General features: G+C 38.7%; 1 protein-coding gene across 1 annotated transcript in view; it reads right to left on the minus strand.

Moving 5' to 3' along the window:
• Positions 1-9,663: 9,663 nt before the first annotated feature.
• Positions 9,664-18,910, minus strand: part of hcn2b (hyperpolarization activated cyclic nucleotide-gated potassium channel 2b) — a 72,593-nt gene continuing 63,346 nt past the window's right edge. Inside the window, exons 7-8 of the mRNA XM_041791906.1 lie at positions 17,547-17,711; positions 9,664-10,625 (exon numbers count right to left, since the gene is read on the minus strand). Coding sequence (XP_041647840.1) covers positions 9,664-10,625; positions 17,547-17,711 — 1,127 coding nt within the window. The remainder of the gene's footprint in view (positions 10,626-17,546; positions 17,712-18,910) is intronic.

The following is an 18,910-nucleotide window of genomic DNA, read 5'->3' on the forward strand; positions in this document are numbered from 1 at the left end:
TTGGCCTGGGAATGGCAGAGTGGACAGACAGATGGATGGACATCCAAAGCCTCCTGCCATAGACTCCTGCTGACCATGACCAGAAAAGACATGGCATGGACAAAGTTAAAAGCTCATGCTCCTTTTGAAATCTATCAAAAATAAATACATTCTACAAAACATCCTGAAATGCCACTGTTTCTCGATTATTACACTATCGCCTTTGTCACATCTCTAGCTGTTTGTGAGCTTAGTATTCTGGTCATCATGAAGTGGACACTATAGAAGTGTTGGTCACTATCAGTAAGGCATGCCAGAGCTGGAGACCCCTTTTTGATAGCTGCAGCACTCACTCTCAATGAGAGCACTTTGATTCCCATGCCAGGATCCTGGGCTCTCCTGGTCTATCTGTGGCCCCGTGGTGTCATGAGCACCCGGCACTCAGCAGGAGGAGCAGGGGGACAGAGTGCTCAGACAGTCATGGAGGGAGCCTTTCATTACTGATGGTAAAGTACTGAAACCCTCTGTACTCTGTAAGCAGCTCAGGAGGGTTTTTGGCTCAGTGTTGGTAAGTGTGCAAGTCTAGGAAAGTTTTCTGACAGGCTGTGATGAGTTTATCTAAACCTGACCAAAGGGTGACTTCTTTTGCATGATAATCTTATGCTCACATTTTTATTCAATGCAAACATTTTCTTTGGGGTGTTTTAGACTTGGACTGTAGAAAAACAGCCTGTGAATAGTAGGCTGAGTGTTGAATCTACAAAGGACTCCTCAGTCATCTGTATAAAAATCTTTGGATGGCAGATACTCAGAATATGTGTGTGAAGTCTTCTTAGTTCCCCTGTTTTAGATCATCTCTCCAAACTGTGCAGAGAAAACCTGCTGCCTGTCCAGCAACACAGAGGAAATAGCTCTCCTTAGAAGTCTGTTCAAGGATCATTAGTCCTAGAGAAAAATGGATTCAGACACATTTGATGGAAATACTGAGCTGTTTCCGAATTGTGCAGCATTTTCTTTTTTATTTACCATTATTCTTTTTAACCCTTTAAAGATACCAAAACTGATTAGTCTTGTTCATCATTCATTAGGGATACTTCCTGTTTCAGTCCTTCTAAAGCCATATACAAATGCACTGGTGGACTCAGAGGTGGGGCAGGGAGCAATCCCCTCCACAGTGCCCTTATGTTTGAAAAAAGTGCGCTGAAAGTGCCCTCTTGGTGGGTTATTTTTGACAATATGCCCTCTATGGTACCCACTAATTGGACAAAAATTGAGAAAGTGCCCAGCATGGTGCCCATTCAGCAGTCAAAATAAGATAAATTTGCCCTCAGGGTGCCCTGTATGGATAAATAGTTAATAATTACTCATCTTACAGAGTATAGTACGGTCATAATAGTAAAACAAAACTTTAATCTTAACTAGGTTTTCTAACTATTGTACTACACATTAATACAACTTATTTTGTGCTGTTGCAACACTGCATGACACAGGTGCCCTTTTGTATTGCCCCTGCCCCTGAAACATTCTGAGTCCACCACTGAGAAAATGTATATCCATACACTTTATCTTACTCCATTTTCCCATCGTAACAAGTACATTTTGGTTGTTTTTTCAGGATATCGATTGATCTTCCCAGGATAACAATACTATTTATCCCATGATAGTGAGTTATCTCTCAAACTCTAGAGAAAACAACTGATTTTAACTTTTCAGAATAGGAAAACCTGTTTTTTTTTGTTTGTTTTTTTTTATCTCTGAGATAACAAGAAAACAACAGAATTTTATTTGTTATTATGGTAACATAGAATAAAATTGAATGTAGGCTATAAAGGCTGATTGCATTGGTGAGGGTTAACACCTCCCCACATAACATTGTTACCAACTTAGCCTTTAGATGCACCAAAAGTAAAAAAACTTTATCAAGCTAGCTAATGCTAGCAGAAGGAATAGCAATGGCATCTCTAAAAACGCATTCTTCTGTTAGTATACTTTATCACAAGGCACTTAAATGCTGTACAGTGCAATCTCAGCTGGTTAGTATCGTCCCAAATTGCGCACTGCAGTTTTGCACTTACAGGAAGTAGCGACGTTTTACCTGCGTCTGTTTTCTTCTTCTACTTCTGCTAGCAAGTTACAAAAAGACGATGGGTGATTATAATCAAAATTTGAAGCCTTTTTTATCTCTCTGTTAAAATCATGTAACTTGTATCTTATTTTAACATTATTCAATCAAAACAAATGAACTTATTTGGCCTTAAATGCCTTTTTCTTCATTAATATGGCATTCATTCTTTAGTATGCCAGTAGTAGCTTCCACTACATTTGAGTAATTTTCAGTGTGAACACACTTTGGCACTCAAAATATGTATGATTTAGTACATCATTATATGATTTGGGACACACCGCAGTATTAAGTGCTAGCTTAAAACTTAAGTTTTAAACAAAATACAGGGGTTTATGTTTTTCTAACTGTAAAAAGCCATCATTCATGTCATCATTCATCTTCACATTCTCGAAAGTGACAAGGACTGATGTACTTAAAGGATGTTTAATAAGAAATTAATTATACTTTTATAGCAGCCATTGTCTTTTAATGTCATGCTAAGGGTGAAAGCCTGCATGTGGTGCTGCTAGCTGTTTCTGTGCCAAATGAAGGACATGATATTGTAGTCTTGAGCTCAGCGTCACAGCTGTGTATCTATGAGAAATGTGTACTTGATCTGACGTTTTCTAAAACCTTTTATTATCGAATTAATAAACCTCTTCATAAACAGGACCCATAAACTGAAAAACTATACCACATAAGTCTATTTGAGAATAATTTTAGATATTCAGTAATTATCAGAATCAGATTTATTGCTAAGTAGGTTTTTTACACTTACAAGGAATTTGTTCTGGTGTTCTTTGGTGCAAAATACGCTTACATGGTAATCAAAGAAAGTAAGTAATACCATAACCAAAAAGAAGTCCCATTCTAGATTAATTTTAATCTTTGATCCCTTTTAATCCCTTTTGACCTCTAACAGTCGCTAGTTTTCAATTTAACAACTGCTCTAATAAACCTTAAATGAAAGACAGGCTATATCACAGGTTGCTTGGAGCATTAACAATGAGAATAAAACACAAAAAAGTATTTTAAATCCAAATAAAAGTCATGACTCACCAAGTTCATTTTTCCATGGATATTACCTGCTGGTCATGTCAGCTTTGAGGAGCCTTTTGTTCTTTTGTACAGCCAGAGAAAAGTCCTCACAGCTCTGTGCTGCACTGGCAACTTGGTTGCTAATGTCACAAAAAGTCACTGATATTGCTTGCATCTTTTTCTCACAAGGTCATCTTTTACACCTCATGCTAACATACCTAGCCTACTGAAAACTCTCAGTGGCACAAAGTGCAAAAAGCAGTTGGAGAATCCAAACTGTGCTTTGCCTGATGTTACAGCTACAAAATTATTTGTTTCAGTTTTATCAAGTTTATTATTCACATTTGTGGGCAAACTGAACAAAATCATCTATACATAAAATTTATATCGCAGAGATTTGAAGATGAGTAATAATGTTCCACGGTGAATCAGAAACAGTCAATATTAAAGACAAATTTAGTTAAGACAGAATTACAGAGTTAGTGTGTAAACAGCACAAAAGTGCTGCATACAAACATTTCAATATAAATCTTTCCTATTTTAGTTTATACTCACTCAACTAAAGCACAGAGCTGAGTAGGAGAACGCCACACCTGCAAATCATCCGGCAGGTGGACAAGCTTTGTCCAACTGAGGGATCCAACCTCATAATACGCATATCTGTAAGTAGTCAGCAATGCATGGCATGTAACTTCAACATTGTGTTCACCTCATCCACACAATGTTAGATTGTTTCAGAGCGATCATGAATGCTTAGTTGATATTTTGTTGAGTTTAATTTATATCTAAAGAGAGTGTGATTTTAGCTCAGATTCAACCAGGCAACAGAAGATACCTAAGAATGACACCTCCGGCCATTGAATGGATTCATTAATCCAATCTTTTATATAAAAAAAAAAGAAGAAAAATCTGACTGTATTCTGATAAGTTTACTAAAGTATTATCCTTTAGTAATGACTATACCTAGGACATTCCTGTTTAACATAAGCATCAGAGTCTAAAATCTGCACATTTACAGCATTGCAAGCATAAGAAAAAGGATTTTTCCCTTACAAGAGCCCCCCCCCACACCCAGTATTTTTATATCAATAACCAGACAGATAATGGCCTAATGTAAACAATCAATGACAAAAATTCAGTCAGCTCTGTGACCCAAAATCATGAAACATAACATCATGACTGACAGAAAGCAGAGAATTTACCATCACATGCTTTTATTGCATTAAGAGGTTATACTTCTATAAATAATATGCAAACTTGTTAACCAGTAACCTGTTTGTGCTTTTCTGATATGGAGCGTCGAATAATTGTCCTAAACATAAAGCAGTGGAATCACATGGTATTCAAATACAGTTTATTTGTTCTCCTTTTTACATGTATTGCAGTGGGATATAACTAACAGTGATGTTTCCATTGTGAGGAGCTTGCATTTTTTGTACAGCCACATAAACAATATACTTAGTACATGTATGTGGAGGCTATAGGATATGCTAGGCACTAGGTATGCACAGTACATGTTATGGGATGTGACGACTGTAGACTGCTTCAGTAAAAGAAAATCAGGTCCCTGATGCAGAAATGTTTTCACTGCACTATATTTGCCCGTAGTGCTTGCTTATGGATGAGTTTTGGTATTAGAGTTGGCTTTATACTGGGTTATTTTCATGTCATTTTTCTGCCATTTCACACGTGAACATGTCTGGGACTGAGGAAAAAGGGGGAAGAGTTAGGCCAAGAACAGAATAAAAGGGAACAACAAATAAATGCTGAATGACTGCAGTTACATATTATTGAATCCTGTAAAATACAAATAAAAAAGTGGTATAAAAAGTGCATGACATTTGTCATTGATAGGGAAAGAGAGAAATGATCTCAACTAATTTTCATGGATGTATTTGTGTGAAAAGTTGAAACAAATGACATCTTTGCTCCCTCAAAAGAAAAGAAAATAACAGCCCTTGAATGTAAACATTTGAAACTTTTTTATTCTTCATGTCATACCATCAGAAAGGAATCTAAAGACACTTTTTGGAAAACAAAAATAGTCTGTATCTAGAACATTATATGAGCAAACAGTGGATTTGAATACAGGAAAAAGATCATCAAAAAAAAAAAAAAATTAAAGCACACAACTTGGGAAAACATATGCTTCTATTAACGTTGCGGCTGCTGCATGTTTGTGGCGCAGATGTCTTCCTGAAGCCTGAAGGCTGTACTGAAAAAGCCGAACAGCTGAGCTGTTAAAACATTTACATAACATTTAATATGTTTGTAAAGTTGAAAAAAGGGTAAAAGGCATTTACAGAGTCCTGGGCAACATGCTACGTAGATGGAGGTAAGGGAAACAAAATCAAAAAGCCGCAATGTTTAAAGCACAAGGATTCAAAAATAGAGCGGGATGTAATAAATAAATAAAAGACACAATAGAAGAAACCAAGCAGACCTCACAGCGACTGGCACGGGCTTATATACAAACTGTGGGTGGTACTGTGAGCAACTGTTGGAAAAAAAGTGATACATCCTTTGCTAGGCAAATCCTTTGTTCTGCTTTAAAACTGTTCATGCTCATGTAATAGTTCATACCAAATAATAATAATGTGCATTTTGTCACAGATTAAAAAGACATCCCATTATCAAAGATTTTCATTTTTAGTATGTTTTTATAACAGTGAACTAAGATCAATAAATAAAGCTTGGCTTAAACGGTAGAATCTGTTTCCATACATATAACACCCATCTCAATAAAGGCATTGTCACTACATATAGCTCTGAAAAATCTGAAAAACTCTCTTAAGACCTTCAAAAAACAAACTTTAAACAAATTCAGAGTAAAATTTGGGAAAATGAAATATTGCATTTCATCAATAAAACAACACATCATCTGCATAGAATGACAACATTTTTTTGATACAATTATTGCTTTGTCTACTTTATGACTCTTCAGACAATACGACTGATTGAGTGTAGCAGAGTATTTTCTGATTGGTACATGTCATCCATGTCTTAACATATAACATATTTGCATACACAACATTTCCTATAATTCCCTCTTTCATTTAAATAAAAATTGTGGGGTCACTTGTCTCATTATCTGTTATTTCATCCTCTAGTTTGAGGTTTCCAGCAGCTAAATAATACATCTAGAATTGTATTATGTCACTTTTAATTTGTTTTCTGTTAGCCAATGAATGTGAAGTGTAGTCAAACACTGTTTTCATAACAAGCATCTATATTTGTTAGTGTGGGCATCTAAATAGGTTCCACAGGGCATCATTTGGTGATTACAACACAATAGACCTCAAAAACACTGGGTAAAAATACTGTGCAAAAACCTTCAGTTTGATCCCATTTGGAACTTTCAAGGTGGATAGCAAAGCAGGAACTGAAACTAAACAAAATGAAAATGCAAAATGATCACAGAAAATGAACTCATCATTGGCACTGTATAATAAAATCCAATCGAAGGAGGATAATAAAAGTCCTAAACAGGCCACAGGGATTCCAATTTCCGCTCTCATTACTCGGTAATGGTTCGGGCTGTAGTGAGATGAGGTGAAAAGAATGTCAGGTCTGGGAGGAGAGGGTCCCTTCTTAATTCTTTGGACACAAATTGTCGGCATCCAATGAATTCTTATAGAGGAATTAATGATAGAGGCACACAGCAGCGCACATTCTGCAAAGTCTCTTCAGTGTCCTTGGCTTCTGATCAAACTGTAGCATTTACAGTTGGGGTTGAGCTTTGCAGGAGTCTCATTATCGACCGACTGGCATAGACACAAATTGCCATTACAACTGCTGCTGTAAGGAAAGTGAGATTAAAGTTTAAAAAAGAATGGATTTATAATTTGAATATGCACATTTGAGTGGATTTACATTTGAGTTGTATAAAGTCCGTTGTAACTGTCTGGCAGTGAATAAAAATGTCTACAATAGAATACTAATGTATTCATTCAATACACATAAAAATAGGGGATATTACAACTCACATGGCCACAGTCCACAAACAAACCATTTGCTTTAGAAATCAAATAAGCTGTTCTAAGGAATTGTCTTTAGTCTGTTTTATTTTACTTGGATCATGTGAATCTTAAAGCTGCATTTATCAATTAATCTATTTGCTTTTTTGATGTGGGGACATCAGGCAATGTTTGAAGAAAAATTAGATATTGGTAACTGAGTAAATAAAGGCTAAAAAGCTCCATAAATATGCATATTTGAGTAATCATTCTTCAGTTCATCACTCCCTTGACTAGAGATGTTTCCAGGCAACTAATTTAATAGCTGTTAACATACTAATTAAAATTCAGACATGTCAGCTAGTCTCAAGTAAAAAGAGTCAAAACTGAGTGTAATTTAATTAACACCTTAGACTAGGGATCCCAGCATCTGCTGGTCATCAGTGTCAAATAGTTAAGCCAAGTGTATCTAATGTTAGCACTGCCAGCCTTCAGTCCTCCGTGCACATAAACGTCCACATGCCTGAGCTGGTTATGCTTTGAAATGGTCGACACAGGAGTTTAACCTGATGCAGCCTACATACAACTTTAATCGTTTTTGTTATACAGTAACACAAAATACTGCCAAAATAGTACTGAATGACAAGATATCATCATTTCATTGTACTGCACTGTAAAACCTAACAGTAGAAGGTTTTTAAAAAACCCGAGTTGTATCAACTTAAAAATCCAATATAGCTATTTCATCTCCATTTTTCTGGGCTGATAATACATATTTTTAGTTTTAGGTAAACAGTACTCAGTCATTTCAAGGTTTTTTTTGTTACTGTACTCAAATTATTTGACAATTTTCCCTTAATCTGTGTGCTTTCCCCAGAATGTCTTTGGGCATTAGACACGTTAACGCAAGTGAGGTTATCATGTGGTCCTGACTGTTGGGACCATCCTCAACATAGCAAGGATAAGTAATTGTAATCTGTGGAAGAGCAGTTTCTGGGCAAAGGGCTCCTTTCAGTCTTTCTCTGTAAGAGAACAATTGGAGGTTGTTTAAAAAATGAGTTGTTGTAACATTAAAATCAAAACAACTATTTTACTTCATTTTTTTCTCAATTTATAGTACACCCTTTGTAGTTTTAAGTAAACAGTACTAAATCACTTGAAGTATTTACTGTAACTGCACTTAAAATATTTGACAATCATTCCTTAATCTGCAGAGTTTTCCCAGAATTCCCTTGGGCACTGTGCCCTTTTTCACCACAAGTGAAGTTGCTCACTCAGTTAGAGAAGTCCCCCCTGTGGAGAGCGACCGCAATATACCGTGGATGGTATACTGAACATGATAGAAGAGGACTTACTGGTTGGGTGTGCACCTTTCAGTTATTGTCTCTTGCAGTCATTAAAGTTGGTCCACCATGAGTGATATAAATGTTAAAGATTAAAATGTGTAATAGAAATAAGGGAGAGTTTCAGTCAATGAAGAACATATAGTGTAGAAAAGACCTTTGTTGTTTTGAGTTGGATTTAAACAAAATTTGCCATTAACCAGAGTTAAAGCCCAGCTTAAAGCAGACGGCTGCTTAGACTCAACATTTAACCAGTGTTGTGGACTTGAATTGAAAAAAAAAAAAAAATCACAGTAAGTTTAACAGACTGTAAATTTTAAAGTATTGATAAATGCAGCTTTAAATACACAAAAATACAGACATCTCCTTTAGAAATTGATGGCTTGGCTTTAAACAGACAATTTGTCCAACAGCATTAAATTCAGAGTAGTGGAAATTTATTACCTGATATTTAATCCTGGGAGCTCAGCTGATTTCCTAAAAGGTGTATTAAAGGCAGGGAAGACTTAGAAGCTGGGTCAACTTGCTCTGCAAAAACCATCCGAATAATTCATTCATTAATCTGTTTAAGCAAACATCCAGGGGGAATATGGCTTTAAATTTTGAAGGAAAAAGGTCAAATCAGTGTTTTCCCCTATTATTTAATAATAAAGTTTTGGCTGTATTATTTAGTTCTGTGCTTAAACATTTGGTCAAACAATTCTCTTTAGAAAAAAAAACCTTAATGAACTTTTATGAAATCAAAAATATGCCTTTGTGAGAAGATCGACTTCCTCAAAAAATTCAAGTGTCAGCTTACATTTTTTGTCAACTGCTGACATCTAAAGTAGGTCCCTGATTTTCTTTTAGTCCCATCCAACTCAAGGTTTTCATAAAATGAGGAGAATGATGGGTTAGTGAAGCATAAATATACCAACATGGTGTTCACTAGAGTAAAAATAAAGTAAATAAGGGAGTCAGAGAAGGGAAGATGCTACTTTACCACTACTGATTTGTGCAACTACTTTGTCTGTAAGTAGAAATATCTCAATGCTGTAGAATCAAAAGTCACCATACAGACTTTACAAGATAAGAAAAGTCTCCCTTTAGTTTTTCCTACTGCCACTCGCTCAGCATTCATACATTCGGATAGTCAAACTGGAGTGGGTACAGAGAAGAGGAACTGTAAGAGAAAGAACAGAAATAGCCACTCCTGCAGTCAAACCCCTGATTAGTTCACTCCTCCAAAAGAGTTTCATTAAGATCACAAGTTTGAAGATAGCCTGGATCTAACTTTGACATGTTCGGTCTCAGGGAGACTCACTATGGAGTCTTTCTTGGGTTGCCCCGAGTCCCCATGACCAGTTCCCAAACCCCCTACTGCCAGTCCTGCACCAGTCCCAAAGCCCTGCATAGAACCGGGCAGGGATGCTACAGGGAAGGACAACTGGTGGGGCAGCACCACCCTATGTGGTATAGCGCTGCGAATGCCCGTGTGACTTGATGGGGTCTGAGCTGGTCCAATAGAAGTGGAGGAGACTCGTGTCGACTGGGTTGGGCTCGGGGCACCTGGTTGAGCTCCCTCATGAGGCAGTGAGGGTTGAGAGGCAGACAGTGCCCTGGCGTCTTGGCTCAGACTATCCATTTGCAAGGAATGGGTACTCTTATGTGTGCTGGGCCGGTGTGCAGGGCTGGCAATGTGCTGTTGGGCTAGAGAAAGCTGGGAGCCTGAGGCTGGACCGGTCATGGCACCGGCTCCATACTGGAATGATCGTCCTCCGACTGCCAGTGGGCTCTGAACAGCGGGGGTGGGCAGGATAGGAGCAAAGGCACCAGAAGCAAAGAGCTGAGACTGCAGTGAAGAGGCTGAGACGGGGCTGGATACACTTTCCAAAGCCTGGAATCTCCTAACCATCCTGGGGGACTGCAGGTTCCCTCCTCCTAGCGAGTTCCCTTGTCCTGGGGGACAAAAGTTCATGGCTACAGCCTGCTGCAAAGTGGCAATTGCGGAATTTGGTGGCAGGGTGGAGGAACCTGTGGGTGTAAAGATGCCACCATGTAAAGGTGGTGTCATGGACATGGCCCGCTGTCGTGGCACATCAACTTGCTGAACCATCTCCCGATCATATTTAACAATCTCCTGGATCATCTCATTCTCACGGTTGTTGAAGACACCCGAGTTCAGATCATGCTGGACTTTGTGCATTAAGATGGAATTCTTCTTGCCTGCAGGTGACCAGAGACAGGAATGAGCATTGTGGCAAAAGTACAGTAGAAACTAATCATTATTACCTGAAAACATCTGAGGTTCTACAAAGAAAACGCTCTCCTTGAGAAACTGGAATACCTACTTCTACTGTCAGTTCTTTTTGTCAAGGACATAATGGCTTTTATGTTTTACTTTATCGTTTATCTATTCCTGGCCACAGTAGTTACAGTAGACTAAAAATGGAACTATCTGTCATCTTCCCTAAGCACAAAATCCTGACAAGCACTCAAGCAAACACACACTTAAAGAAATAGTGTCTTTTCTCTCTCACTACTTTGCTGTTAAGAGGAATTGACCAGTATTTCGCAGAGTCACCTCAGTTATGACAACAAGGTAAAAAGCATTTCTGTTTCTAGGGCATTTGTTTATTTTCTGCTTTTATTTCATTGGCTATAAAACCAGTATGTGATCATATGGATTTATTTGTGCATACATATATGTTTTTGTGTGTTTGGAGTTGAATACCCCTGGCACTTGGTGTGCTTTTGCACTGTGGGGAAGCTCAGCATTTTCTGAATTCAACTACAGCTGTTGGAGTTTGGATGTAAAGGCTCAATGACTACTGCAATACTGCCATAACAATAAATGGTAAATGGACTGAACAGTGCTTGTCTGGTCTTCTGACCACTTAAAGCACTTTTTACACTACATGACACAGTTATACCACATTCACACACTAAAAGCAGAGTGTGCCTTGTATCGTGCCTATCAGTATTCACTAATCCTATACATACACTGCTTGCTGTGACATCAAGAGAACTTTAAAGCTGAATGTTTTGCCAAAGGACACTTTGACACCATGGGACTGAACCATCCTTTAGATTGAATGATTGCCAAATCTACCACAGAGCAACAACTGGCAGTCTGTTCTTCCTCTTCCCTTGATATAGCACCAGAGAGAACTTGATGCACTTTCCTCTGAATTTATGGTGTATGCATTACAAAGGCACTATGAGGTCTAAGCTACAACCCCGTTTCACAAAAGAACTGACAGAAAGTGCTCAAAAGATACATGGCAAAAGGAATTAGTAAAAGTCAGCTCAGGATGAGATGTCTTTGAGTAGCAATATTTATTTAGTAACTCCGAAAACTCTATGTCAATGACCATATCAGTCCCTGAACATCTTCCCATTCAGCCCCCAGAACATTATTAAATTCATAAACATTATGATTATGTTTATGAACATTATGGTATTGTTTTTAATCCATACATCTTTGAAAAAAAGAGAAAATGTCTGAATTGGTTTAATGATTGATCCATTTTACAGAAATCCACCTGTCAGCTATTAATAGCAAATAGGATGCATGATAAACACATACTTATCAGTTCTTTATTGATTAAGACTGTGGTTTTCTGTGTATCAAACTCAGTGACTAAGAACATAATAGCCCTAGAAATATTCAGCTAATATATCTCAATCGCCCCCTTGTGGCTGGCTTCAGTACAGGGACTGGGCTTACTTGAAAAATGGTGAACATTTGAAAGAAAATAAAAAAACAATAAATATTTTTAAGAATATGTTATTAGACCTAAATGTTTCTATTTTAGTTTATTTGAAAGTCCAGTCCCCCAAGCATCAATCAAGGACAAAATCTGGCTCTTGTACAAATGTAGTTGATGACCCCTGCTCTAGGTGGTCCAAAGGTGGACCTAATTGTATGAGACTACAGTAGATCCAGCATCAAGAGTTCACAAGTAATTGAGCATTTCTGTTCCCCATTGCACCATACATGCATTGGCCTGCACTAAGTTATTTAAGCAAATAATTTTTGTGACATCCCAAAAAAGACATGTAATTTTAGGACTTGCAAAAAAAATGCCATGGAGCACTGCCATGCAAAAAGGGATGCATAAACTTTGACTTTACATCAAGAATACACAACAAACCTACAGCAGGGGCAATGCCTCCCTCCTGAAAGAGGTTCTAATGAAGATTCAGCTGTATGCCATCCTGACATCACTTTACAAGCAGTTTCCCAGCTGTTCACACCAATATTGAAGTGACAGCCTGTAAATGTGATGCTCTCAGAGTAGGAGCGCATCTGAGCAGAAAATTTGGGCCCACCTGAGGTGGCAAATCAAGGGAACCGAAAAGAGGGAACATTTTAGTTTGATTGGACTGTCACACTCAACGCTAACCCTTTTCACAACCCTTAAGAAAATATTTTCAAAAGAGGGAGATGGAGAAAGGGTGACACGTTCAACAATGGCCATGTTGTGAGGTTCTAACTCTCACTTCAGTGAAGATGAGTGTGGTAGAGGTTGTTTTAATAATACTAATAATAATATCTTGGATTTATATACAACCTTTCAAGGAACCCAAGGATGCTTTACAAGAACACATAAGACATACACAGACTATGTGATGGATAGGATGAGTGTAATGGGTGGTTAAGTGAAGACTGTTGGCTGTGGTGAACAGATGGTGCTTAAAACGTTGTATATATTCACATCCTCCTTTGTGACATATGAGTGATGAATGAATTGGTAGTGCTACTGGTGAAAAGGATACTTTTTCCTTCATGATGAAGAGAGACAAATGTCAACTCTAGGGAAATGTTATCTCTTAAAGGCCACATATTTTACCCCTTTAACGGATGTGGCTCTCCTGATTCTCCTCTCAGCTGGCATCTGAGAGGAGAATTGGGAGAGGAGGGCGGAACTTTCCTCTAAGCAGGGAAGGCCAACCAAACCTGGGGGCATTGCTAACTCCCCACATGACATCATGAGGAGAAAATCTGAAACTGGCTTGTTTCAGCACACATTTTCTGAAAGGTGTGTGTGTGTGTGTGTGTGTGTGGGGGGGGGGGGGGGGGGTTGTGTTTATTAGGGGGATTGTGGTTAGGCCAGGGGCACATCTTTTTGCAAGAAAAGCCTGACAGTTTTTTACAGCATAATATTTGACCTTTAACCAGTGAATCAGTTGATTTGACAAATGAAGAGAATCAAAAAATGGTCAGTTGAGGCATCCAGGCCATAACCTGCTTTTTTAAAAAGGTGGGGTTAGAGTTAGTCCAACTAATGCTGGGTACAAACTGCAAGATCATCCACACAAGTTTTGGCCAGATTCCTCACTTTTGAGACAAGAGCCTGTTGTGTGAGTAGCGATCTATATCCCACAGTCTGTGTGGCTGCACTGATTTCAAAATTCATGATGCATGTTGTCTGCCAGGTTTGTTCACTCTGAAGTCACATTTAACTTCAGGTCAATTTTAGTTTTGTGAGTCAGGACTGCTTGTATGTGAATCAAAGTGTGAGGTTTGTTGTTTTGGTCATATTGTTCTTATTAACCCATTATACCAAACTGTTGGCATGTGGGATCTTACATGTTTGACATCTGTTAAGATTAAGGATGTTCCTAAGCATCTATTTCCCTATTTGGCTAAACACTCATTTACATTTCGTTTAACCGACTAGTCTAAAGAGGAGAAAACCCCTAGAAAATGGTCAAATTCCTCACAGGGTCATTGTGCCAGCGGGTGGGATGTTAGCCTGATATACTCTCTACATAGTGGCTAGCATTAAAAGCTAGCACCGCCCGCCTTCGTTCCTCTTTGCAGATTAATACCGTGCTTTGGTATTTGGCCTCTTTTCACTTCGGGTGAGTAGTTATACATGAGTTCAACTCTCGACAGCCTACATACCACTTTATTTCCATTTACAACTTTAGGAAACTGTTGTACCATGGTCTTCCAACTACACGCTAACAGCTTAGCCACCGCTGAGCTTCTCATGTTTACATCCGGTGAAGTGCCAGAGAGGAAGGCAGCAGCAACTGACTGAAGCTATTGCGGCCTCTAATGGGGGGAGGTTCATTACAGTTTAAAAGAGAATTATAGACCAGGATTTCAAGCACATGTTCATAAAAAATGATTGGTGATTAGTTTAACCGACTAGTAAATCCCACGCCGGCTAATTTGATAAACCTTTACCTATTAACCATGTGCATCCCTAGTTAAGATCTTTAAAACTCTTATGTACTTAAGTGGTGGTGACTAAGAGTATATTCCTTTGGGGAAGTTGAACTTTACATCAACCCTGTTCGTGGCATTTTTGCAAGACTGCTGAATGTGATTGGTTAGCAACTTCTACCCAGGCTTGCATCCAGCTGATTAAACAGAAATCTTTGCATATTTGAAGCAGACAGCCAATGAATGGTAACAACGATGAAGGAGTGATGATGATGATGATGATGCCAAAGGCTAGTGAGGCCTATGCTCACTGCTGGGGGAAAAAGGTTGGGACTTCAGAGAGGAATCCAGCTGCTTTCTGTCCTTCTTAGCAACATCCAGATGATCTACCATATGCTTCACCTTAGGGACGAAAGGATTTACAGCAGACTGAAGTGTGCATGAGCCTGCAGCAAACTTTAGTAGTGCATATTGCTCCTCTGCACTACAGTCATGGACAGTCACTTTGGTGCTGTGATGCATCATTGTTCTTGGATATTGGCAAGAAAGACAGGCTCTTAGTCAGCCTAACAGCCTGTGTGATACCTCATTTTATCAAAGAGGCCAAAAGGCTAGTCAGGAACATGCTCTACTCTTGTACAGGCAGCCACCTGGCCTTAAGGAAAAGAATAGGAGGAGGCAGATCAAGACTATAGTGACTTCTGCGCCCTTAGCATCTTGCCAGTCGCCATCTGTCAACCAAAAACAGTTGGTGATGAGTGCAACTGTCTCTGTGAAGGGAGGCAGCAGAGGAATCTCCATTCAAAGCCTCAAAAAGACTGGTGGTTACATTAAAAGGGTTCCATTTATGAAGCACTACAATTCCCACCAAGTCTCTGTGTGGGTAAGTCAAGTTCTTCCACAGTGAACTCATCAAACCATGTCTTTATAATCCTTGCTTTGTACACTTGGTACATGTATGTTGGAATAGAAAAGGGCCTACTCCAAACTGTTGCCACAAAGTCCATCTGACTGCCAAACAGAGAAGCGTGATTCATCACAGACCATGTTTCCACTGCTCCACAGTCCACTGTCTGTCTGCTTTACTCCACTTCTTCCAACGCTTGGCATTTGGCATTGGACTTGGTGGTGTGAGGCTTGCATGCAGCTGCTTGGTTAATGGAAATCTGCTCCGTGAAGCTCCCAAGCACATGTTTGTGCTTACATTAATGCCAGTGGAAGTTCAGAACTCTTCAGCTATGGAATCAGCAGGGCGTTGGAGACTTAAACACACCATGCACCTTGGCAGTCAGTGGCCCTGTTCTTTGATTTTACATGGTCTTCCATTTTGTTGCTGAGTTGCTGTTGTTCCTAAATGCTTCCACTTTCTAATAATATCATTTACAGTTGACTGTGGAATATCCAGCAGGGGTGACATTTCCTCAACAGTCTTATTCTTGGAAACAGGACATACATTTAATTTGCTGAAGCATTAGATTTTTGTATTTGAAAAGAGGATGTTGCTAAAGAGTTTAAAATAAGGATCTTAAAAAGACACATCCACAAGTCATTTTTTTATAATTAATGTGAACATATGTGTAATTTTAAAGCATGTATTTACATGTCAGATTCCTAACATGGCCTTTCACCTGCTTCTATGTGTTTGATACTCTCTATGATAAGCCTTATCAACAGAGTCAACCAAAGAAGCATCTTGTTAGTAGTTATTATTCATCACCTGTGCAGAGCTGACTGGTTAATTTTGGTTGGAGGTTAGGTCATAAGCAAACACTTCATCTGTGGAGATGACTGATTGAATACTGCTCTTGTGTGGAAACTGGCTACCATGGAAACATTTTGCAGGTGGCGGATGCGGGGCTTCTGTAAACATGGGAAGTGTGATCATGTGATGGCAGGTGTGACATCAGTGGCTGATCTTGGGGGGGCAGGCTGAGATGGGAATGTTATTTGCATTGTGAAAAAAAGTGTACCTCTTATTACTAAGGGTTCCCAAGGTTTCAAAAATTTTCCATGCATGTTTGCGTCAGTTATTCTGAGGTCAAAGCAAACATGATTAGACAGAGTCTCAGTTGAGCTGATTTTCATTTTGAAGGTTAATCTAAAGGAAAGACTGAGATACCAAAGAGAAAGCTTTTCAATATTTTCTGCCGTGTTAGTCTTGAGTGGGTAATATGTCAAATAACAATATTGTAGAGTGACAGGTATCCCCAGGATGCACCCATTTCCATTGATAAAATCACACTCTGAAAACAGGACAAATGACTCCCATAAATACATCCTCAGTCACAACTCCTTCCCTCCATTCTTTATCTCTGTTGGATCATTCATACAACACATAACAGCTGTCAGCGCAGTGATCTGACAGACATGCGAATGAATACAAACACTTTCCATGTGCTTCGTCTCATGTAATGATGGACTCAGGTTTATGTAAATACCATTCTTTTGGCTTTTATCAGTGAGGCAGAAGGCTCATTTTCTCTGACTAAATCTATAGGATATGTTTGATACATTTAATCTGATTGGAATTATTTTATTTTACTGTAATGAAACATTAAAGGGACAAAAAATTAACATTTATGGGCATGTTGACAGGAGTAAGACCAGGAGGTCTCTGTCTATGTGAGACTGAGTTCAAATCTGTTTGATTTTACAGGTTAATTATGCATGTGATGATATAGTTTTCTAAAAAGTTGACAATTTTGGAGTAAACTTTGGGCTAGCAGATACTTGTCCATTTATTTGTGTATACATTTATTGACATAATGTGAAATTGGCAGAGTTGAAACTGGTAGTAATACAACAAAAGAAAATCTAATTCAGAATAAAACAATGTTTTTACATGTGGGTCACACTAACTTTGCAGACATAACTTTGGACGATCCTACAAAGGTCTCTAGCTTACTTTCAACATGTTAAATTAAAAAAAAAAAAAAGAAGAAAAAGTTAGATGTTTGAGGTCCTACCTATTCTGTCCAATCTGTCAATGGCAACTGTTTCAAAGGCCCTCCTCATCATGGGATACTCCTCCAGCACCTCATTGAAATTGTCCACAGAGAGAGAGTAGAGGCGACAGTAGGTGTCTGCTTGCACACTGGCCGTCCGTCTGCCGCGGGTCAGCAGACAGATCTCTGATGGGGTAAGAGAGAGACCAGACAAGAGACAGTCACATCACAAATGGCAGACTGACAGGCACATGGACAGAGAGCAGTACAAATACAATGACCATATTTATAGGGTAGCCTCAATTTGATATCCTGGGATTTACAAACAAAAAATAACATAAAAACATCTTTCATTCATGACTGTAAAAAAATGTGATTCAAACTCTTGGCCAAGCAGAAACCTTCAAAGTCGAAAAGTGAAGCCATAGAAGAAGTGGCAAAAAAACTGCAGTCCCTGTAGTGTCCATTTGAGGCTAGCTCCAAAACACATGAGCACACACATCAAACACATCATGAGTACATCCTTTCTTTCTCCAAACTTTAGCCTTTCCATCACTTTGGTAAAGGTTCATCTTTGTGTCATCAGTCTGTAATACTTTGTCCAGGAATTGTTGAGGCTTGTCTCTGTATTTTTTGGTAAATTCCAGCCTGGCCCTCCTGTTCTTCTTGCTAATGAGTGGCTTGCATCTTCTGGTGTAGCCTCTGTACTTTTGTTCATAAAGTTTTCTGTGAACAGTAGATGATGATACCTTCACTCCTGTCCTCTGGAAGTTATTGCTGATGTCACTAACCGTTGGTCTTTCTTTACAGCTCTCACAATGTTTTTGTCATCAACTGCTGCTGTATTCCTTGGCTATGGCCAATGTTTGTGAAATGGCTCTGATTGATTTTCCATCTTCTCTCAGCTTCACAATCACTTGTTTTTCAGCCATAGACAGCTATCTGGTTTCCATGTTGGTTACACCTTTAATTGCAGTCTGCACAGGCAAACCCCAAAACTGAAACTGAGTGTGGACATTCAGCGCAATTTACTGTTTGAATAATCAATAAAATAGAAAACACCCGGGCAACAAAACGCACGTTTTAGTCACACGTTCCAATACATAAAAAATGGGTGGGTTCAAACAAAAGGTGCTATATTCTAAGTTCTGTATCTGATCCAGATGTAAATACCTGGAAATAATAGCTGAAATGTTGATCTCTTGTCTTGTATTTAACACTTTTGGAGGGGAGTGCACTATGATAACACTCAAAAGTTTTAAAAAAGGCTTCAATCTATGGGCATTACTATGAAAGATCAAATATAAGTGTAAAAATCCTTTGAAACACCAGCTAGTATGTGTAATAAATAGATATTCCCAAGTAAACTCAAACGTTTTGCTAAT

The sequence above is a fragment of the Cheilinus undulatus genome, linkage group 7 (genome assembly GCF_018320785.1).
Source record: "Cheilinus undulatus linkage group 7, ASM1832078v1, whole genome shotgun sequence".
In the NCBI taxonomy this organism is placed as follows: Eukaryota; Metazoa; Chordata; class Actinopteri; order Labriformes; family Labridae; genus Cheilinus; species Cheilinus undulatus.